This window comes from Antrostomus carolinensis, unplaced genomic scaffold (genome assembly GCF_000700745.2).
Source record: "Antrostomus carolinensis isolate BGI_N321 unplaced genomic scaffold, ASM70074v2 scaffold5106, whole genome shotgun sequence".
Lineage (NCBI taxonomy): Eukaryota > Metazoa > Chordata > Aves > Caprimulgiformes > Caprimulgidae > Antrostomus > Antrostomus carolinensis.
This window is the reverse complement of record NW_010323804.1, coordinates 32,845-56,140: the sequence shown is the minus strand read 5'-3', so window position 1 is coordinate 56,140 and position 23,296 is coordinate 32,845. Positions and strand designations below refer to the sequence as shown.

The 23,296-nt window shown below is 37.4% G+C and overlaps 1 protein-coding gene across 1 annotated transcript in view; it reads right to left on the bottom strand.

Annotated features, from left to right (window-relative positions):
- Positions 1 to 609: 609 nt before the first annotated feature.
- Positions 610 to 23,296, bottom strand: part of LOC104527068 (inactive carboxypeptidase-like protein X2) — a gene marked incomplete at its 5' end in the record, with an annotated part of 50,068 nt that continues 27,381 nt past the window's right edge. Inside the window, 8 exons of the mRNA XM_010170686.1 lie at positions 610 to 863; positions 5,554 to 5,653; positions 6,178 to 6,317; positions 11,373 to 11,670; positions 12,729 to 12,908; positions 13,775 to 13,971; positions 15,425 to 15,548; positions 20,958 to 21,046. Of these exons, the coding sequence (XP_010168988.1) occupies positions 610 to 863; positions 5,554 to 5,653; positions 6,178 to 6,317; positions 11,373 to 11,670; positions 12,729 to 12,908; positions 13,775 to 13,971; positions 15,425 to 15,548; positions 20,958 to 21,046 (1,382 nt within the window). The remainder of the gene's footprint in view (positions 864 to 5,553; positions 5,654 to 6,177; positions 6,318 to 11,372; positions 11,671 to 12,728; positions 12,909 to 13,774; positions 13,972 to 15,424; positions 15,549 to 20,957; positions 21,047 to 23,296) is intronic.

Sequence of the window (23,296 nt, the reverse complement as noted above, 5' to 3'; positions counted from 1 at the left end):
GTGAGTTATTCACTTCAGGTTTTTTTTTCCCCAAATATTGCGGTGCTTGTCAAAAGGTGGATTTTCAGGGAGAGGGGAACTGAAATTTTGATGCAAATTTTAATGATATTCAGCAGAAGTTGTCCCCTCTCAGCTTTCTTCCTATATGAGAATAAAACCTGAAGAATTTCAAAACTTTTTTCAATTTGCAAAAATATACCAATTTTATACTTTAGAAACAACATTTTTCAGTTTTTAATTCAAAACACTTCTTCTTTATAAGTATCTGTTTTTTTTTCTTGGTTTTTTTTTTCTATTTTTAAAGAAAACAGATTTACAAAGGATTAAATAACCCAACAAGCAAAAACTTTCACTCCAGTTTAACTCAAAACATCTTTCTACATTCTTCCTACCTCTCCTCCCAACCCGGGGCTTACTTTTGTTCAACTTGAATTTTGTTTCTGATTTTTCACCGAACTGAAAAACCCCACTATTCACCCAGCTCCACTAACAGAAAGGCCTCGTGCAGAGAAATATGTATGAAGAGACGGGCTACGTAACTCTTACTACAACTACTGCCAGGCTGATAGAAGCAGAGCTCATGGACACAGCGGGCTGCCAGGTTGAGGTCTATCGCTGCTGTTGCCACTGCCGAGACCTCTGCCTGAGCCGCCGGACAGACATGCTGATTGGTTGCTTCCCAAACTTCTTCATGATCTCCTTGATTCTTGCCAAGTTGGTTTTGGAGATGGTGAAGTCGCACTGAGTAGCTCCCATGTCATAGCCAACTTCGCAGGTCTTGGTGGCGGCGGTGTAGCCTTCCGCCTTCACGCCTACCACGTATTCCCCTGGGTTGAGAAGACGCCAGTAATCCCCATCAGCTCCTGGTAGGAAAAGAGATGGTTTTCGGGTCAGTGGCCTTTTCTCTTTAAGGAACATGTTGTTTATGAGAAAACAAAATGCCTGCCCAGGGATAAAATGAGAACACAGGAAGCAGCCCTGCATCCTCACACCAGGAGAATGTCAATGAGGTTGCTTCCCATCACATGTACTCCCTCCTCGTCCTGCCAACCCTAGAGGAAAATATACCTCAAAAATGTTTTCCAAATGATGGAAAACAGGACAACGGGCTTCAATCTGGCTTAAGATTTTTGTCAGTCCAAGTCAGGAAGATCTTGAGGCAAAGGACCACCTTGTAACTGTTGGTGATTCTTAAAGGGTATAAAAGACTTTCCCCAAACTAATTCTAACTAAACAATCAAGAGAAGCTCCAGTGGGGTACCCACATCATACTCATGATCCCAGCCAGACTGCCTGGACACACGTGTTTTGGTCCTACCTAGTAGGCCAAGTGTGTGAATGCATAATGTCAACTCACTTAAGAGATCTAAGTAAATATTCCCTTCCATAAAATCTGACATTGAGTTTCATTACACTAATTTTACTACAAACTACAATTAATCAGGATACTTATCCACTTGCTTACCCCTAAGTGCCTGAACAGAGTTCCTATAATCAATGAAACTACTCATGCATAAACTAAGAAGTATTTTAACACCTCATTGAATCAGGAATTTCAATTTTCTTCTTATTTTTCACGTAAATGATCTCAGATTACCCAAATATACCTAAGGAGTTTTAGACATCTTTTTAAATACTGTTTTAACTAGCAAGTATGCTTTGCTGTGGACTGAAAAAGGTGAAGCACTAATATCTAAACTTATTTTTGCACTCTATCCTGGGAAAACCCACTGTGGAATGAAATTGCCTACTCAACTATGCAATTCTATATATAAACAGAAATGAAACATCTCTTGGATGAAGAGGAGTTGGGGTTTTTTAGCGCTGATAAGAATCAACAAGCCTTACTGTCATTACCCTTGGGTTACTTGAGGTGTGTTGCAAAAACAAAAGATGACTTGGATAAAAATATTACATTGGGGGAAAAGATCAGCCTAGCTAGCCTCTGTTTAAAGAAATATGACTTTAATTTAGGGCTGGCTAAAATAGGGAACATATTTGCAAAAAACAAGCATCAGTAAAACAGCAATTATCAACTATAGCCTGATATTACAGTCTGTGAATCTAAGGGTAAATGTGTGCAAGAAGCACACCAGATCAGGTTAATTCTTGCACATCAGCTTGCTCAGGGTTTTCTTTCAGCCAGTTTGACCCCACTTGAGGTGATGACCAAGGTCCAGATTTTCTGTTTCTCAGGACTCAGGCATTTTTAGGAAGGGTTCTCCGAGAAGCTCTTCATTCAGTTCTCCCTTACTAGTGGGTCAGTTGGCACCTCAACCAAAACACAAAACATAAGTTGCCCAGGTTTCTTGAATTTATCCCTAAGGGCTCATTTTTAGCTGTGAATGCTCTGGTGATACTACAGGGCTGGCAAAAGGCTACGGATCACCCCATGCTGGCTGTGAACGCATCCCTGCTCAGAGCCTGGCTTTAGCCCATGGACTTCAAAACTGACCCACATTTTTCTGACACATTTAACAGAGAGTTCATCACAACCCTGCACACAAGGTCAGGAAAAAAAAAAAATCTATGCATTCACACACCACCAGGAAATTATTACAAAGCTGGATATTACTTTATCTCCTTTCCATTTACAAGAAAGTAGACATTAGTATTTCTGTCAGCTGTCATTAACCCAGAATTTAATACCAGACTAAAAGGGGATTTTTTTTCAAAAATCAGATTAAATGCAATAGATAAAAAATTTCAGAGCAGATGGCAAGAGAAACACAATTAAAAATACAGATAAATTCAGTAAATAATAGGTTTGCTAAAAGAATAGGCTCCAGTGGAAGCAAGCTGGAGGCAGACTACATCTATTTCTTCCTGTTGGGTCTGGGAAAGAATTTCCATGTCTGCTTAGGTAAAATACCCCAACGCATAAAAATATAAATACTTTATTATTATAAACCAAATGTATCAGATGACTCCATAAACACTTCAATTAAGAGGAACATTCTTTGAACCTGATAGGACTGAACTTTGCTAAGATTAAGTGCCATAGTTTCAATTAAAAGTACCAAATTTTACTAATTTAAATACATTATAAAAATCTATCCTAATGTTTTGTTACCTACAAAAGGCTCTCTGGAAAAGCTAGCCATAGTTTTGCACACCCAATGCATCTAACAACTAAAACCTAAATTTTCTCTACTGAACAGGCAGCCAGGAATGAGGTTGAAGAGTTAGAATATCAGAATTATGCTTAACTTAGAGTGATGTTATTAAATATTACTAAATGTTACTTCAAATCCTTTGGGTTTAGTTACAGAATGTATACTGAAATTGTATAAAACTTACCAAAATATTCATAAAAATCTCTCTGGACACTGTAATTACATTTTATTCTAAAAATCAGACAGAAATGTGCATCTGTCTTTGAACTCTAGTACAGGCTGTGATACACAAGTGTTTCATTGGTAAGAAACCATATATTCTTTCATCAAGATTTGCTTTGAAATTTCGAAAATGTGCAATTACAGGAAGCAACTCACAAAACTGCCTCTGCACCATTAAGAAAAAAGGTGTCGAGGTGCATTTGTTCACCCAGTTGATGAACTCTTTTCCAAAGGTTATCTCATCGAGCACAGTTCACATCTAACCGTAACAACATGAAATCGCTCAGACTTAATCAATAGTTACATCTGCATCAAGAGAAAATGGAATAATTATCCACAAAGCTCTTACTCTCAGAATCAATGACTTCAATTAGCCCATTAATATTGTTAGCTTAGTGTCAGCAACCTTCTTTTCCCATAAGATATATTGTACGTCCAAGAGAAAGTGAAGGACACAAGAAGAAGCAGAGAAATTTTGTCTAACAACTAAATGTTATTAGAAGGTCTTTAGGGACAATTTTTGTCTGGCTCTACAGGGTAGTCAAACACATTAATGTATTAAAGAAATAGGAGATACCTTACAGCCCAGCTCGCTTTAAACAAAAGTTCTATGAATAGAAATAGTGGCCATAATTCTCCTGGTTGGTCTATTTTTATATCAAGGCACCTCAGAGGTTTAAGTGGATACATTTTTCATTTAAAAAGGTATAAATGAAAGAAGACTGCTGACAATTTGCCTTTTTTCTCTGGAGTTATACATGTAATTTTAGCTTTTTGGCTCCAACATAAATTCTCTAGTTTCAAACACTAATGAGGCGTACATTGTTATCTGTATCATGCAAAATAAGATAGAACTTTTATGTTCCCATCTAACAAAGTGATTCCCAAACAGAGTGTCAGCTTAAACATGTCTCATTAAAAAAAAAGAATTAAAAAGAATGAAGTAAGCACTTTTATTTTTACTAACAATTACAGATGGCCTTGAGCCATAGAAGCTCAGCTCTAAGTCTGGAAGTAAATAGCTGCAACATTCTCTGAGCATTAAAAAGTGGATTCTGGGATCTTGCACAATAATTACACGTGCCACCGGCACTCCTTCCCATATGCACGTTTGCTGCCTTTATACTGTTGATTTTTCTTTCGTGTGGCAATCCAGTGTAGTGAGAGCTGGAGATTAATCACCCATTGCATTTACTTGGCCATTCCCACTATCATTTCCCAACGGTCCCATTTTGATATATTTAAGGCAGAATCATTATTGCCTAATTAAGTATCTGTCATGCAATGTTTTCTTTTACAACAGAGACACAGTAGCACTGAAATAAAATTAATGTAAACTAAGTTAGATATTCCAAGATTTATTATTAGCTAATTAGATAATCTGCTCTAGCAAACATTAAAGGTTTAGAAGTCTCTTATCTAAAGGTTTATGATAATCCATAGCCTGAAATCAGTTTACATATCAAAGGGTGCCATACTGTACCTTAGTGGCAAAGCAAGTGAAAGTGGCAGCTAATGAAAGACTCAGAATCTAAAAAATACATTAAATTAGTGTTCCTATTCCTAATATTGAACCAAACCTAGAATACACAGCAATATGATTTATCTGATTATCCATCATGCTGCTACTTTTCCATGAGCAACCAACAGAAACCTTGGTAACCTCTTGCAACCAGCACTTTGAGTGTAATCACTAAAGACTCCTGATGTCTTGTTTCACTATCTCTTTCCACGTACTCCTCTCCTTGTTACATCCCCTCTGTTTCTCCATTTAAGAAGACAGTGTGTCTTAAATCATGGTACAGCACCTACACAAACACAATGGCCATTAGTTGCTATCCACCCCACTACCTGCCAACAACAATTTTCAGGTATTACTATTAATCCTGTAATTGCTAGTCTCTATTTACAGCAGTTCTTTATTTAGTGCCATAACTACTTTCCAAGCCATTAAAGTTTACTTAGAATATACATATCTGTTTCTGGGTATATATCAAGACAAGGCAGATAGCCATTTTTGTGGTTTTTTAAATAATATACATATTAGAAAGTCATTCTCTGGGTTGAAATTTTCTCAGAAAACAGTTCAAAGTTGCAATGAGGCTCTGTGTTTTGGTTTGGTTTTTTAGGGGTTTTTGGGGTTTATTTTAAATAAATATTTTAATTTGTACTGATGTTTTTAGTTTGGCTTATTTATTTATTTATTTATTTTTACCTGTGCGAATGTCATGGTTTACACCTTCCACTGAAATAACAGCATTTGGGATTCCTTTCCCATGCACATCTTTTACTATGCCTTTGATGCCCCGATGGACCTATTGAGCAAATAAACAAATAAATATTACACAGCAATGAACAGTGTTATCATTTGGAAGATACAACAAATAATTACTTCCATATGTGAATTAAGTGCATTCTATTCCTACTTTATGGTTCACACAATTTTAAAATATCATTAACCCAGTATCAGCCTTCCAGGCATTAGTTACTTCTGAACCAGCTTACAAATTCTGTTAGGATTCCTCAGGCATTAAATTCAAGACACAAATAAAACAAGCAGATAAAGCAGCAGATGTAAGGAGGTTTTTTTTTTTATGGCAGTCATTTCTAGCAAGCTCTGCACTCATGTCAGATTTTAACAAGCTTCATTAGTTTGTCCTCCTAAGTTAAAACAGCCTGGCTGAAGTGATGTGCCAGTATTGCTTATAGGTAAGGTTTCTATCATAAATACCAATAAACATGGAATTAGTCATGCAAGAAAAAGATCAGAAACCTTAAATTCCTTTCAATCTGAAAGGAGTAATTAAGTTACTCAGAAGTTACTCTTTTTGGTGAGTACCTGTTCCATAAAAACAATTAGGGACTCGCGGTTGTTTTCCCATTCTTCAGGCAACTCGCTCTCGTGGGGATACTTGTCACAGCCAACATAAATGGATAGCTCAAAGCAGTTGGTGTGCAGGTAACTGAAGTCATTTATGCCTGTCAATAGGAGGTAAAAAAAAAAAGAAACAATTTTATATCGTCTTTTAATCTGTTGATCAAATCTGATTATTTTATGCAAAGTAATATAACTTCCTTAAACACAAAACTTGTATTTTTCTAGCTGCCTTAGTCTGCAGACCTGGCAGGGCAAAAGTCTCTTAGAAATGCCACGTATCTTGTGACAAAGCACCAGACTAACATCAGAGCTACACGTTTAGCAAAACACTACTTTCTAAAGACAGTGTCCCATCAACACATTCAAAACAGAGGACACAGGATTGCACTGTGACAGTGTGTCAGCCCAGCACCACATCTCCAGTTCCTTCACAGTGAAGAGCAGCGTCCTTCTGACACCACAAAACTTAATGGAAATAGAGATTTAGCAGAAAACAAAGAATTTAATCACATTCCAAATGAAGTTTCTATGCTATTGATGGAGAAAATGGGGGCTCACCAGGAAGATGTTAGAAAAGGTCTCTCTTTACAACAAAAAGTTTGTGCTTTGCTTTTAAGAATGCACTAAGCTTCACTAATCCTGGACACACTCCTGTGGAGAAGCTCTCACTTATGGTTGCCCTGGGTAGAAATGAGGTGGTCTACATTAATTTGCACAGATGTGTGGCCATTAACCGAATTTATACAAGCCTAAATGTCAGGATACAGGGTGATGGGCACTCAGTGATTGTTATGTAAAAATGATTTATCAGAACAGCTCACAAAATGGTTTCTCAGTCTAAATGTTTTCCCACCTAAGTAATCTAAGTGATAGAAAAGCCAGAAAAATCATAGTAGTAAAAATTCTTTTAAGTTATATATGGTGTCTGTTAGCTCGTAAGGAATGAAAGGATCTATTCTGGTTTTTCCCTATTACGGCATTGCAGAGGACTGAAATCTGAACCATTGCTCTGCAACAGGGGTTTCCATGAGAAATATGCCCTAATCCACAGCCAGGAACCTCAGTGCCTCTGAGAAGCTGCAGTTTAAGTCTACGTTAGGGAAAGCACTAAAGAAGCCTGTATTTAGATACAGATCTCAAAAATTGCCACTCTCCAGGTTTCTTCCCTGTTTCATACGATTATTTTTCCTTTGGGAAATTCCATTTATTAGTTCTCCACAATCACACAGATAACACGATAACAGTACATGAACACTAGAGGAACAAATGATGTGAGCTTTATTTCTTATCCCACCTGCATTTTTAATAATAAAATATTAAAAAAAAGTATTAGTGGTCATCAATTTTTATATTTTAAATGGCAAAGATTAGCAGAAAAAGCATTCGATAAGTGCTTCTGATTGAAAATAGTTTAAAAAAAGCCAAACCCTAGTCTTGTCCTATTACCACAGAGTGGTTGTCAAATATTTAATGAGCTCTCCATGCCTTCTGGATGCAGAGCAGGAGGATTATATCGTATAGATGTTAAGCTTTTTGCTTCTGTTGATTTGGAAAACCTAAATATCAGACAGTGGCATATGCTACTCTTCATAAATGTGCTTCCCCTCCATTTGAGAAACAGCCACAGTTATTTTCCCCTCACATACCGTGTCGCATCCTGATTAATCTATTGTGAAATGTTTTGCAACACAGAGCAATTGCTCTATTTTAATATATGCATTTAAGAAAATGGCTTAACGTTGCCAAGAGCAACTCTCTGTGTCTGAAACTTGCAAATCCAGCCTTAAAAACACTGGAAATAAAATTAAATTCATCTGTTCTTTGCCTTTGTGCAGTTTACCCAGTGCAGAAATGTTATATGCAAAATTGCTGGAGAAGTTGCATTCATGGCAGTCCAAAATCTGGGTAGGAAATAGTACGGCTGGGTTTCAAACATGGATGGAGGTGTTTGATATCTGCGCAAGAGAGCTGTGGTGCACACGCTTCTCCAGGGACATTCTGGTGCTGAAAAGGAATTAGAAAAATCCCTTCTAAATTTTCCCATGGCATGAACAGTGAAAAGTTTAGATGCATGATCACCGCAAGGCCAGGCAGCAAGTGGATGAGGAGAGAAATGATGGGCATCTTCACTTCGTGCTACAGCCAGGAGGTGCCACCCACAGCAAAGGACAAGCGGGGCAGCTTTCTGCCAGCAACATATTGGTGTGTCACCTTCAATCAGACATTAAGCAGGCAGCAGTTTAGGGGAAGAAAATGTTACATGTAGATCTAAAAAGTAAATAAACCTTCAGGCTCACAGTCCAGAGGCCAATAACCGTGTCCTGGGCTGCATCACCAGCGGAGTGGCCAGCAGGTCAAGGGAGGGGATTCTGCCCCTCTGCTCCGCTCTCCTGAGACCCCACCTGTGTCCAGTTCTGAGGTCCCCAGCACAAGAAGCACACGGACCTACTGGAGTGAGTCCAGAGGAAGTGTTCAAGGTCAGGTTGGATGAGGTTTTGAGCAACCTGGTCTAGTGGAAGGTGTCCCTGCTGCTGGCAGGGGGGGTTGGAACTGGATGATCTGTACCGTCCCTTCCAACCCAAACCATTCTATGATTCTATGAAACAAAAAGTGGAGTCAGCTATACACTTGTATCTGTATAGTGATGGAATTACAGAGTGAAAAAACATAGGAGAAATCTCTCTCCAAATCTAGAATCATATTTGGACTATTAGCTGCAATATATGTATGCATATATCTATATATATAGATAGATATATATATATATCTGCAATACAAAGCACTCTCTTCCATTTGTCCATGTAGAGAAGAGGTCTAAAACCATCCTACAGGTTGGAGGCTGAGCTCAAATGGAAACCACATATTTTGAGGCTTAGTCTGGATTTCACAGTGTAAAAAATCGAAAGTAAAAGCAATATTCCAGTATTTTTCTCAAAGACAGTCTTGGAAGTCTTATTACAATGGAAGAGAGCAGGATGTAAAGTATAATGAGAAATATCATAAAGCAATAAAACAAATCAGATGAACCAAATCCAACATGCAATTGTTACTAAGAAATCAAGATACTATTCAACATCTATATTGTACATCATTACTTAACGTTACTTAATGTGACAGCTGTTAGTGACATGGCCACTGTAATCTTTTCTGGATCGATTCATAATCATGGTTCTTATAGCACTTAGGAAAATTAAACTCATTAATTAAATAACTAAGTGGTCAAATTAGCATTCAGAGGGGTTTTTTTTAAATTTACAGAAATGCATAGAAATTTATTGTCGGGCATTGGTCTTGAGATCAAAGCAGTTCAATCTTTCCCCCCCTGAATTCACCCAGAGCTTTTTAACCTCTTGAAAAAACTATTTGAAAAGTTAATTCTTGGTTCTAGCTTTTAAAGTCTGGCCAGCATTAACTTTACACAGGCCAATGTAAAAGCCAGAAAAATTTTATCCAAAATTTAGAAATGTTTATGTGGTGAAACTACCTGCAAGTTACAAGCAAGAGCCAACGCCAGTAAAATGTGGTCTGCACTGATGCTCACTTGAATGTTTGCCATCATTGCTGCAATTGTCCCTATTGTCATTCAAGTGATGGAAGATGCACAGCACATCTCTTAATTTCATAGAATATGTTATCTAACTGATGAACTTACAGATAAACCAAAGATTTTTGAGCAGAACTGCGATGAATCAGTAGAGATCCCTTCTCAGTCTGCTCAAAGTCTACACCTAGAGTGATAACTGTGCCTGTTGCTCTTAAAAATGTGCTTCTAATTGGGTTTTCCTGGAAATGTATCCTTGTCTGCACTACAGGACACAGATTCTCCTTCATGTTTGTCAAGCAAGGTGACAGGCTGGGGCATGTGGTGAATGATGCACTCTGTAATTTATTCTGGCAGGAGAAATGCCTACGAAGCCCGTGCAAAGTTTAAGTATAAGCACATCCAAGTCTTTTAAAAATAGAACGGTAGCAGGCAAGCAGCAGCTTTCCATGGCATGTTTGTACAACTTGAAGTGAATATGAGTGGAGGCTGATCTGTGACAGAGTTCAACAAGCAGGAGGCTGAAATAATAATTTTCTTATCCCAGGGTCACCAGAGCATCTCCCCAGGCTCCTATACCAGTGGGGGAGTTGCTGATTTGGCTCTGACAGTTGTTACCTTTGATGTTTGGCAACACTTTTCTGTTGGCTCTCTCTGAGATGGTGTCTTTTCTTTTTAGCTGAGACAGAGCTGGTTTCTTTTTAGCAGCTAGAATAGTGCTGCATTTTGGTTTCAGCTGGGATTTGTTAGGAGAGAAATACTGAGAACATCCCCATGTTGGCATTTTTGTCCCTGGAAGTTGAAGGACTTTGTGTTCTGTCCGTCTACAAGCGCAAGATATAAGGGAGCAAGGAATATTGAAATGAATGAGCTCCAAGGGCATTTGGCTCTGCCAAGGGGCTGTTCCATCTCCTGTCCCCCATGGGCAGGAGATTCATGAGGGGCTCTTCCTCTCTTGCTCGGGTTCTGGCTCTCCTGGGATTGCGGTTTCGGGTCGGATTTGTCGCTCCTCCGGGATCGTTATCTGGGAACGGGCTGGGCTTGGTCGGCAGGTGATGAGCAATGGCACTGGGTATCACTCATTTACATATTTTATTACTATGACTATTATCATTATCCTTAATATTTTTAATATCATTCTTATTTTATTTCAATGATTAAATTGTTCTTATCTCACCCTATGAGTTCCCTTACCCTGGACCCCCAATCCTCTCCCCTATTCCCTAGGTGGAGGTGGGGAGTGAGCGAGCGGCTGTGTTGGCTGCAGCCAAGTGAAACCACCACAGATGGCAAAGGCAGACAGGTTCACTCTGGTAATGAGTCTGGACTGGGTTGGTTTTCTCCTGACAAACCATCTTGAATGTACAAAATCCATAAAGCTAACATATTGCATGTGCACTTTTGGAAACCTCATAGTAAATGAAATGATCACCAGGTTTTAATGACAGAGTCTCCTTCAATCCTCTGATGAAATACAACAAATAGACTTTCAGATGAGAAAATATTCTTCTTGGTGTACGTTTTACCACCATTACCTCTGCAATGTACACCAGGCAGTGACAACATTAGCATATTTAGCAAGGTAATGTTAATTTTAGTTTCTACAAACACTTACTTCCAGCCACAGTATGCCAGGAGGCTCCATTAACAGTGCCATCCTCCTTTTGGAAATCCTCCGTGTGACACGCTCTCCTTCTTGCATCTGTCATCAGCCGGTGCGTAGAGGCGTAGGAATACGCAAGCCAGCGAAAGACGTGATCGTCTGGGGTAGGTGTGTAATCCTGGGTTTTCCACATTGATCGCACCATATCATAAGGGTACGCCACCACCAGCTCTCCTCCCTGCAAGTTGCCACCCAACACAAAGGGAATTTTTTCCATCCATGCTATTATTGCCCGTGTCTCAACTGCCACCTGGGAGAAAAAGCAACAGCAGTTTTGTTTTGACCTGTTGTGGTGGTTTCTAAAAAAAATCCCTAAAAACCAGGACACCTGTGAAATTTGATGGTCTTGTTTCAAAGGTAGATGAGATGCACTGTAAGTTTCTTAGCATGGAGTGAGTAGCCAGCACAAGAGATATGGACAAGGAGAAGGGCTTCTTTAAATTAAGATGCTTGCCAGTCATTCTTGAAAACCTAACTAACATAATAAAATAACTAAAACATTCAATAACAATAAAAACTAACATAACATTCATGTTCATAATTTATGCAGCAGGAACATCTATGTAGAGTGAGGCCAAAAGCAGCAACTGACCAAGATGTCAGACCATGACGCTGCTCGCCCTTATTATGGGCTGAAATGAGTTTTTGAATTAAGGGATTTTAAACACAGAAATGTTTCTAAAACTCACCCAACTGCCACAGTTAAGAGCCTTCCCCTCAAACTGGGGAAATCTCAGCCACTATAAATAGTTGCCGTTATATTTAAATGGCCATGCAAAAATAAATTAGATTTTTGGTGCTACAATCCGACCAATGACTTTAGTATAAGCCACTGCATTGGTTTTGCATATGCCTCAGCATTTCCTGTGTTATTTCAAATAAGAATATATTTAAAATAAGAACAAATAGGAAAAACCCAGGAGAAATCTGTATGGTGACTGAGTTTGCAAAGAGGTCATCTTCTCCACAAAACCAAGGAGAAGTTTATTCACAGGACTGAGCCCTGCAGTGGGTTTCTCTTTGTCTACCTGTTGCTCCCTAAAAGTTGGATATAAAAAAGTCGGGCAATAGCCCAGGGAAAAGAGGATCCTCCAGGAAGCACTTTCCTTCCCAAGGGCTACCTCTAAATAATGGGGGGAAAAGGTACTTTTGTGGTGCATTTTTATTTCCAATGACTAATAGGAAAGCCTAGGCAAGTAACTTAGATCAGATATGTAACTTCACCTACAAGTTACTAATTTCCTGAGAAAGGCTGTAAAGCTCACTCTGCCCCAGTCTTTGTGTTCCCCTCTCAATGGTCTTACTCACGGTGGCATTTTCAGACAGGTACCAGTCAGGGATTGGGATGTAATGGTTTGGAACTTTTCTTTTACTCTTCTTCTGATCTTCAGAGTCCCAGAGCAAAGAGTTTAAATCAGGGAAATTATTGTTGATGTCAATACCGTCCTGAGTCCATCGTCCTAAAGACCAACCCCCTAATTCTGAACCCTTAGATTAAAAAAGAAAAAAAGAAGAAAAAGGGTAAATGTTCATTCAGAATATGACAACATGTGAGTCTTCAGCAAAGTTTCTGGGGATGTGCCAGAGATAATTCTCTACAGAGAAATGGAAGGATGAATTATTTAATTAACTGAAATAAACAACTGTTTTTTTCTTTTTTTTTTCATTTTGAATTAAACCTTGAAAGAGGTGAAGTAGAACCCATGAAACATTACTTGGGGTTAGCCAAAATGTTCTAGTTCTTTTTCAAGGTTTGTATTTAAGACTGGTTTTCCCCAGGGTTGCAACAGGGATGGTATATACTCCCTTCAGTGGCTGTGAGTGCAACTTTTGTATTCCGGTCTTCTACTGACTGTCCTCGAAGATTTTCCAGTGCATCTGACCAGCCCCTGCAATTTTTCCTCCTGGTGTCTATCTTCTTCCAGACTGAATTTTTACAATGCCCAACACATTGTGCTTTCCTTAAAGACACACTATTAAATTTCAGCTGTGGAGGAATGTAAATTTTCATGTGCTTAGCTTGGTTTCTCATGAGAAACAGACTGCATGAATTTTCCATTTTCCATAACGGTGTTCCCACTGATCTATAGACATCAGTATGGTTTGTTCTGGCAGTCTTTGCGACCCTCCTTTCCATACACATCTTCCTTTTAACCATTAAATACTGTTTCTTTCAGCTTTTTTTCTGAGAAAGATGTTTCAGTGGTTTATCTTTGCTTTGATGTGTTTATTTTTTAATTTGCTTTGATTGCTTGTAAAACATGATCCTCAGAATAAAATAATGACAATAGGAACATGTTCCATTCATCTAATAGAAGTAAAATAATTCCTTGATAGGTTCATAATTCTATTACCGCTTTATATGCCTTGTCATATCCATCTGGGTTGACTGAGGGCAGGAGGTGGATTCTGGTATCCTCAATGAGATGTACAATGCGCGGGTTTCCAGCCAGATATTCCTGACACATGAACTGCATTAACAAAAGGATTAGCTCACGTCCAAGCACTTCATTCCCATGAGCTCCTGCAATGTACCGAAATTCTGGTTCACCTGTTGAAAACACATGGGGCAGAAGTGTGGTCAGAGCAGCAAATCAAATATCTAACCAAGTATTATTGACGTCAATCAGCAACATTTCACTTAAGAAGAGTTGGAGAAGTGCCTTAACTGAACAAATGATGGGTGAAAATGTAACTCTACAGAAATAAATAATTATTTTCTGTTGATATTTTAGAAGAACAGGCTGATGTGTCAGTGACTGCTAAAGCCACCGTGTAAAACCTCCAAAACCCATTTTCCATTAAACGGATTTTTAATTATACTCAAAATTTCAGTGTGTTACAGGTAGATTTTAGAAGTTCTGATAGTCTAAAAATAACATGAAAAATATATTGCTGGTAGCTCATTGGGACAGATGTTAAGGTTCTTAAAAGATAACGGTCAGTTACTGTACACATTGGTCTCTGACTTCACACACTTTACTAAGCAAAAAACCGGTTCACATATATTTTTCAAGGTTATAGTGAATGCCACAATACTTGTACTCAATTACAAAATACTTCAGAGATTATTAGAAATAGTGCCAGCTATTAAAAAAGCCCCATAATTTAGTTGTCCTATCTATGAATAGCACTTGCAAACATTGACAGGACAGATTCAAACTGGTCAAGCTATGGCTTGTGGCTGGATCCACCCACCCAGTTTGTCTGCCCATGATACACTCCTTGCATGTTTTCTGCAGGACTCTCAAAAATAGGTAATTGGATAAAGCAGATTAGATTAATTATTCTGGTGTTAACATCTGAGATTCAGAGACTGCAGTCTAATATCAGCTCCAAGTCTACTAAGATACTACATCTGTGGTGCTCCATCCTTTATGGCAAAGTAGAGAGATGTCTTAGGACCATGTCATAGAATTCTTCCTTGGGTGGGATGAACACATATGGGGGTATTTATGGACATGGCAAAGCACAAGACACCTTTATTCCAACAGCTGCCCCGGGCACTATCATAGTGAGATCTTTATTTTTCTCCACAGAAGGACCAAAGACTGAATGATTTTCTATTCTGAAGAGCTATATCACCACAGGAAATTGTACCCCAACACTCACCAGTGAAAGATGATTTGGGAGATTTGACCTGTCCTTGCTCACAATACCTTCACCCCGCAAAAAAGGGTAAATTTCTATCCAAAGCTAAATAAATCTCCACAACTAAACTCCATTCCCCAGTACTAAGATTCACTTTTGTTTTGTTATTGTAAAGAATAAAACTCATTATCATTAAATGATTTGATCCCACATTCAAAATGCCTTTTATTTGTGCTCACCCTCCTCTTCCCAATTTAGAAATACAGTGGTGAATTCCTCCTACATACATTTGAAATCTTTGCTGCCATGAATACAATTCCATCAGGGGTAATTACTGCAGATACAGAGAATGAGGAGAAAAAAAAGACAAATCCCAACACCCTTCAACAGATTTAGTTAGACTAAATCCTAACCAACTTCGTGTTCTCCTGGGTTGTCAGAAATCTCGACAGCATACAGCTTTAGTCCTTGGTTGCTTTTTCCAATATTGTAAATTCTTGTGATATTTGGGCACATTTTATTCACAGTTTTCATCAACTGCCAATAAAAAAAAAAAAAAAGACATATAGTTAGAAAATGCAGCATCAAAATAGATCTATTAATTATTTCATTCCAAATTGGCTGTGGCAAAACCTCTTCATTTCCTTTTCTGATTAGTTGTAAAAGCTTTATGTTTAGTTCATGAATTTATGGCTCTGCTATCACACAACATAATGCTTGTTCAGTGGGAACAAGCTGAGTACTGTCTGCTGAAACAACACAGCATAGGTGAGGTTCAAGATCTTTCCCACGTTAGATATATTTGTAATATTGTCACAAAATTAAAGACGTGGGGGGGAAGTCCAGTAGGAATACAACCAGTAAAAACATACTAATAACCTATCGAAAGGTAGTGAAACACATTTTTAAAACATTATGCAAAGGAGAAAAATTAACCACTTTAACAGTTCTTTCTACACGCTCTGTGTTTTACTACAACAAAGTGACTTCAGATGACCCGTGGTCTTAGTGGGACGGCAATGTATGTATGTTACAGGCTGCCACAGACACACTCTGCTCAGTAAATGAGATTTCTCTCTCTTTTGCCCTATGCAGCAGCAACTTAATTCAAAACAAATGGAGAGACGAGCATATAATTCATTTAAACACAATTTTCCCAGTTAATTTTGATTACACCTGCCTCCGCTGAGGTAGAAACCAAGCTCACCCCTCTTTGTACTACAACATGAAATATCATATGGGAGAATCATTAGTTAAGGTAGTGTTGATGTGGCCAAAATAATGAAATAGGTATAATCTGGATGACTCCATAAAAACAGCAGGATATACTCCGTCAGTAAATAGATATTCTTAGATATTAGGAAGAAGTTCTTCACTGTGAGGGTGGTCAGACACTGGAACAGGTTGCCCAAGGAAGCTGTAGATGCCCCCTCCCTGGAAGTGTTGAAGGCCAGGTTGGATGAGGCTTTGAGCAACCTGGTCTAGTGGAAGGTGTCCCTGCTGATGGCAGGGGGTTTGGAACTGGATGAGCTTTAAGGTCCCTTCCAACCCAAACCATTCTATGATTCTATGAAATCACAGGTTGCCCAGAATTTGTTTAATCAGCAAATAATAGAATTAATAATGGAAATGCCAACAGCCTGTCTCAAGACATTCTTCTCATCAAAATCTATTCTCTTCATTGTTTCTGTAGATACTTCATGATACAGTCAAAATATAATCGAATAGCTTTACTGCTTACTAAAGTGCACAGGGAAGGTCATGGTTAAGGGTATAGTTCTGTTTAAAACAGTTACACAGGTGCCATCCAGATAAGGATACATGGAGTCTAAATTGTTCCACAATCAAACACTTTACAGTAGCATTTCAAGTGAATGAAAAAATTTACAAACAAGACTGAAAATTTTTTGTGTTAATAATAAGTTATGGCAAATAGCTTTAAATTACAGGAATTTATGTCTCAATTTTTTTTTCATTGAATGGTATTAAGGAAAAAAATAAAGACTTTACTGTAAATTGGAACCCCAGGGACTATTAATTAGACAATCTTTTCATAAACAAGGATGCATACATTATTGAAGAAATATTGTAGCATAACAAAACTCATTGCTCACACAGTGTTAATTTAGAAACAATATTGGATGATCACAAGGCTGATGATTTAAAAGATGCAATAATTAGATGTGTCCGATTCCCATGCCACCATTTAGCAAAACTAAGTAGAAACACAATTCACATTGGGAAGATCATCATTAAAATTCCTCTCATAAAAAGCTTCACTTCTCTTTATAATCATGTTGCAAAGAGACGAAAAAGATGCTATTTTTGTACGTTTGTTCATCTCACACGTTGGTTTTATACATATGAGAAACAATTTCTTTTGCAAATCTAAACTCAACACTTGTCTGAAAAATAGTCAGTTATGCTTATTCAGTGTATTATTTACTTTCATATCTACTTTTTTTCTTTTTTCACCACTGTCATCATCATCATCATCAATGTGCTGGTATTATGGGTAGCCAGTTATTTCCATGAAACTCTTTTTAAGGTTCTGGGCATACATAAGTGGGTGTATAATTTGTTTTTCCAGTTGAAACACAGAAGTGAAGCCAGAGGACATTGGTTTATATTTTCTAGTCTTTAGTTTAACAACTCAAGTCCCAGGTTTTTGAGATAAACTGCTTTAAATCTTCATGGTCAAGAGCTATCACATCTGAACACACTCATAGTGAACCAAAAACTATCAATGGATATGAAGCTATGGACTTCTTGCTAGAGCTTCACACACCAAAACCTAACCAAGGTCTATTGTGAGGGGATTATTAATTTATGTCCTACTGACAACAGGATGAAATAGATTATTATTGGATCAGACACAGTATTTTTCTCCAATAGAGAGAAATATTATTTTTTTCACTCTGCCAATGAGTACAGATATTTCATTAAAAGGTCTATTCTAGCAGGCTAAATCACACTTTCTGTAATGTATAAATAATGTTTCTGGCTCAGCTCTGTGTTTGCTGATTCCTCTCTTTACACCCTCCTCAAACTCCAGGAAAGCCCCTCCTGGCTGATGCATTTTTGCATCTATGCAGCTCCCTAAGATATGAAATAGGGAATATGACCCTGTTCTCATAGGGGTGTCTCTGAAATCAGGCTGCAGAGCAGAAGCTTTCCTAACTACAGCAGGCACATAATAGCCAGACCACCAATTTAGGAAAACAGTTAAAAGTACATTAAAAGTTCATTACTAGTGAGAAAAATGCCTAGAACCAAATTCAAAGTATATTACAATGAGTGGAAATATTTCTATTGGCCTCAGTAAACTCCCTACCACCTCTTTAATTGCAAGCATGTGATTACTTTCTGAGTCAAACAAAGAATTTTTCTTGAATTAGGGCCACTGTAGTAGACTTCACTGTAGCTCTTTTATAACAGTATAGATATAGTAATGTAATTAAATGTTTATATATAAATACAGTACTGAAAATGAACATATTTCATATTTTCCCATACCCGTTTCCTACAAACGGTACAATAGGTCACCTAAAATGTCACAGCATTTTCTTTACATTTTGTACAAACTGTCAAAGACAATTGATGATAACAGTCAGTCAGGGCTTTATTAACAACCAGCAGGACTGCAAAACGTATTCACAGTCACGTTCACTAACAGTTCCTATTTGACAGTTCCTATTTGTTTGTCACTACCAATTATTTACCCTATTAATGTCCTGGTCTGCATGTAGTCTTTGAAGAAGACCTACAAAACTGGTCTCTGTTGGTCCAATTCCTCCATTTTGCAGAAAAGGTGTATTAAACGTAGGTCTAAGTGCCACCTACACTTAGAGAAGGCAAAAGGGTTCTCAATCAGCACCTTTCACGTTAGGGCTATTCATTATCATCTGTGGAGATCTCCATATTTCTTGTGCTGCTGCGGGTCAAACCAGAAACTATCTCCACCTTGAACATGGAGACCATCAGATGGAGACTGTCAACCTGGCGTTGCATGCAACCTAGGATGTTTGCTGAGTATCACTCTAGTCTTCTACATTTAGCTGTTTCACCCTCAAATAAACCTGTTCAATTGGTAACCTACACAGTGCTCTTCAATGTTCTGTATTATCACGACATCACGTCCATAAACGCAGCTGACCTTGAAGAGCAACACAAGACTTCAGGGTTGTTTGGTGTCTGGCTTGTCCAAAGACATGAATCACAACAAGTTAAATGTATTTCAAAATTAACACTCCTATTTCCTAAGAAAGATATGATCTAGGTTTATTATTTCAGAGACAAGGTTGTAATCAAGTATCCATTTCAGTCTGTTTCTGGAGCTATCTATCAACCATTTTAACAGCTGCCTATACAGTATGAATACATCATGTAAATATTTTGGGCTGTAAGACAATCCTGACTTCTGCATACAAGATACAGTGATTGTTCCCATTGACTGAAAGAACATTGAATGTTCTTTCAAGAGAAAAAATTGGTACTATAAATTTAATCTTTCTCATCAGAGAGTTCTATTAAAATAATCTGACACTAAGAAAATCCCTTCCTCTCACAAATACTTGACATATTGTAATGTAATGCTTGCAAAACATATCCCAGGCAACACCCTCTCCTCCTCCTTCTTCAGTGTTTATGAGAAATAACCTCAGGAACGGCATTTTTCTAAGATGGTGAGCAGTGAAGTAGCTAACAAAACTGACAATAATACACAGTATTTATTTTTTAAAAAATTAAGTTGACTCTGGAAATTGACAGAGATTGTTCCATTTTACACTCACAAAAGAAATTATGAGGTTCTAAGAATAGTTTTGGGGATATAAGACTTATTGCAACCCAACACACAATCTTCTGCCTACCAGCAGGAGAATCCAATTAGAATCCGATGAGCCCTACATAAATTAACTATTTTGACACAGATAAAATCAGAAATTGAGAGAGCACAGTCAAAGACAGCTCACTGCCACAGTTGCAAATATTCTACTTACATGAAAAGTGGAAAAAACATTCTGTTTTAAAGCTGCATTTTTCCCCAAAGATATTTCTAACCTGACCAACCTGCCTTTCTGCAATGAGAATCTAAAATACACTTTATTTTATTGTTCTTGACAGTAATTATGCCAATTGAGTTTCTACTTGTCTAATCTTTGTGCTAAGAAATATAGGCCACGAAATCTTTACCGAAATAAACGTGTGACTCAGTACACAATTGCTCAATAAAAATGAATGGTGATTCATGCGGTATAAATACACTGAAAATTCAGCACACAGCAAACGATTCGCACACTTCATGTCCAAACATATTATCTTTATAGCTGAAGAGAAAGCAGGCAGAAATATTTCTTCAGGACAACCCACACCTATGCCTGTGGTGATATGAAGATTAAAAAATGATAATAAAAACAACAAGGTTGCTTATTAGTAGAATTTTAAATCTATCAGCCTTGTTAATCTTGTTACTTTAATAATTAAACATTAAATAGTTAATAATTAAAATTACACTAGAGGATTTCTTTTTTCTACTTTTTTTTTTTGTGAGTTTTTGCTGATTTTCACAACTGTGAATACAGAATTGGATTCTGTATAGTTTATTCTGATTATCCAAACCCACTGAAATACAGGAGAATTCTGATGGCCAAGTCAAGGTCAAATCTGAAAGCAGAAACCACTGTAACGTTCACCACTCAAATATACATGGAAGGAAAAAGATGACACCTTATGAGTAAATCCTACCTCTGTCATGCAGTGTCACTTTAAGACTTTGGGATTTTAATAGATTGCTGCTTTTAATAGATTAAAATGGGAAAAAAAAATACATTGCAAACACCATTTAATTACATTTTTAACAAGTAAGATTCAGATTCCATAAGAGCTCAAAAGCCTGTACCCATCTACCCTCTATCCAGGAGGTCACAGACCAGTCTCTTTGCCTACCTGCCTCATTTCCTTGTAGTTGTGATGCTTAAAGTCAAGATTATCTGTGGTTGTCATTTCATTTCTTCTGTGGTAGTAATTATTTGGGTCTGAGAAAAGAAATACAAGAATTTTCATGTGTTTATGAATGTCAGATATAAAGATGCTTAGCCATAATGTATGCATGGGACATGAAAATCTGAATTTGACTGTGATATATGTATTTTAAGAAGATTTTCAAAAGTAAAAGTCTAAAAAATAAATTTGAAATATTTTTAACTACTGCACAAATCAGCTCTTGTATATCCAAAGAGAAGCATGGAGGCAGCAGGCATCAGCTTGCTCAACAGCTACTCTGCACAAACAACTAAACCTCAAGAGAAAAATGGAAGAGCATCCTTAGGCTACAGAGGAGGGCAAAAGACACTGGAAAATGATGAGTCAGCTACAAGCTAAAAGAGTGGAAAAAAGAAAAATCACATTCAGTGGAAAAAGCCCAGTAAATGTTTTGTGTCTACTTGATTAATTTCCTGTTACAAGAAATTAACTTTTCGTTTTCTTGATGAGTATTTTCAGAGTCTAGGCACTGCTTGCAAAATACAGAAAGGATCTAGTGTGCACATTAAACATTCCTGATTATTTTCCTAAACAATTTTTGAGGAAGTCGGAGGTCTTTATTACTTTAAAATTAGTATATCAGTGTCTATATGGATATCATTTATAGTGTACGTGTTTTTGACGTATCAAAGAAGAATATGTGGATAGAATAAAAAACTCTATTTCCTTGTCTTCCCAGGGCATTCACCCAGAAAAAACCAAAACTGCTAGGGCTCAGGTTTGTATTTCCTGATACATATGCTCCTAAACCTAACCTATTATGATTTCTTTTGAGAGATAGGTAAGTCTATTTAGAAAACACTGGAGACCTTCCTTAATTTGCCATATCTGGAAGTTTGAGTAATTGTTTGTCAAACCAGTGATTGTCAGGCTGCTACGATAAATTGTTTCCCTTCACACAAACTCACCTTCATTTGGCCTAAAATTATTAGGAAAAAAAGCCAAATATCAAAGCCTAAATATCATCCTGTCTTATAGCAACACAGTCAAAAGGCACTGTTCTCTAGTGAAGAAAAAAGATTTTCTTAAACAGTATCACCTAAGAGTTTTAATTTTTTGGGGAGTAACAAAAGCATAATTGTTAGTAGGAAGAATATACAGGTACTACTATATTGCAACAACAAACACTTAATGAAATGATGGAAAACTCAAACACATAAAAAAACCTTATTAATTAACATTTTTTAAGCTTCATATTTCTGACATTAAAACCTCTAAATTGTCAAATTTGTTCTTGCCATTATTTTTTTTTTCCTTAAGTGGAAGGAAAGCAAACTGAACTATTTAAGTTATTTATCAAATGAAACATGTTCTATTAAGCTTCACTGTAACATTACCCATGTTCTCTACCACTTATTTAGTCTTCACTCACATACTTGTCTCAACATCCATTCCCTAATTACAGCAGTAATACTGGAAGCTCAGCTGAACACTGCTCTACAAATATGACTGAAAAATGTCAACAAAAATCTGGTTGTTCAATGCACACTGTCCATTCCAGTGAGAACTTATTCTATAACAAGGCCACCTCAAAATGGATTTGAATTAAAGCCTAATCAGGTGAGGGAACAGGACTTCTTTGCTTATTTAAAAAAAAAAAAAAAAAAAAAAAAAAAGAAGAAGAATCAAGATTGATTTTCGTGTGATCCATCTGCATTTTTAGGTCTTTTTTCCAACCTAACTGCAGGCTAAATTGGTGCAACACTGACAGCAATGATGCTGCAGCAATCCTGCAGATGACCCTTGAGTGCCAAACCCTTAATGGTCAACCTCTGTTAATTTCTAGAAATTATTCATTAATATATTGATGAGTGAGAAATCATTTAAAAAAATACTTCTTCTAGAAAGAGACAATGTGTTTAATGCCACACAGAATATCTCCACCATTGTAAAATACCCCTCTGTTGTAAAAATATAAAAATAAACATCATAAAACTGCCAGGATGTTGAAGACTTTCTCGTCCGCCATAAGCCAAAATACACAGCAACCGACATTTTTTCATAATACTTTAATCCCATTCCTTTTAAAATCTGGCACTTTTTCCATATATCAAACATTAATATCATGGGAATGACTATGAATGCTGCAGAGTTGGTGGAAATTTAACAAAACGGTACAGTGAGAACTACTGTATCTTTGGTCCTTCCTCAAAAACAGTGCACAATTTGACAGCTCCCAAGAGAATTAACACTCATATTTTGCCAGGCTCTGCTGTGAGTCTGCTCAGATCACTGGATTTCTG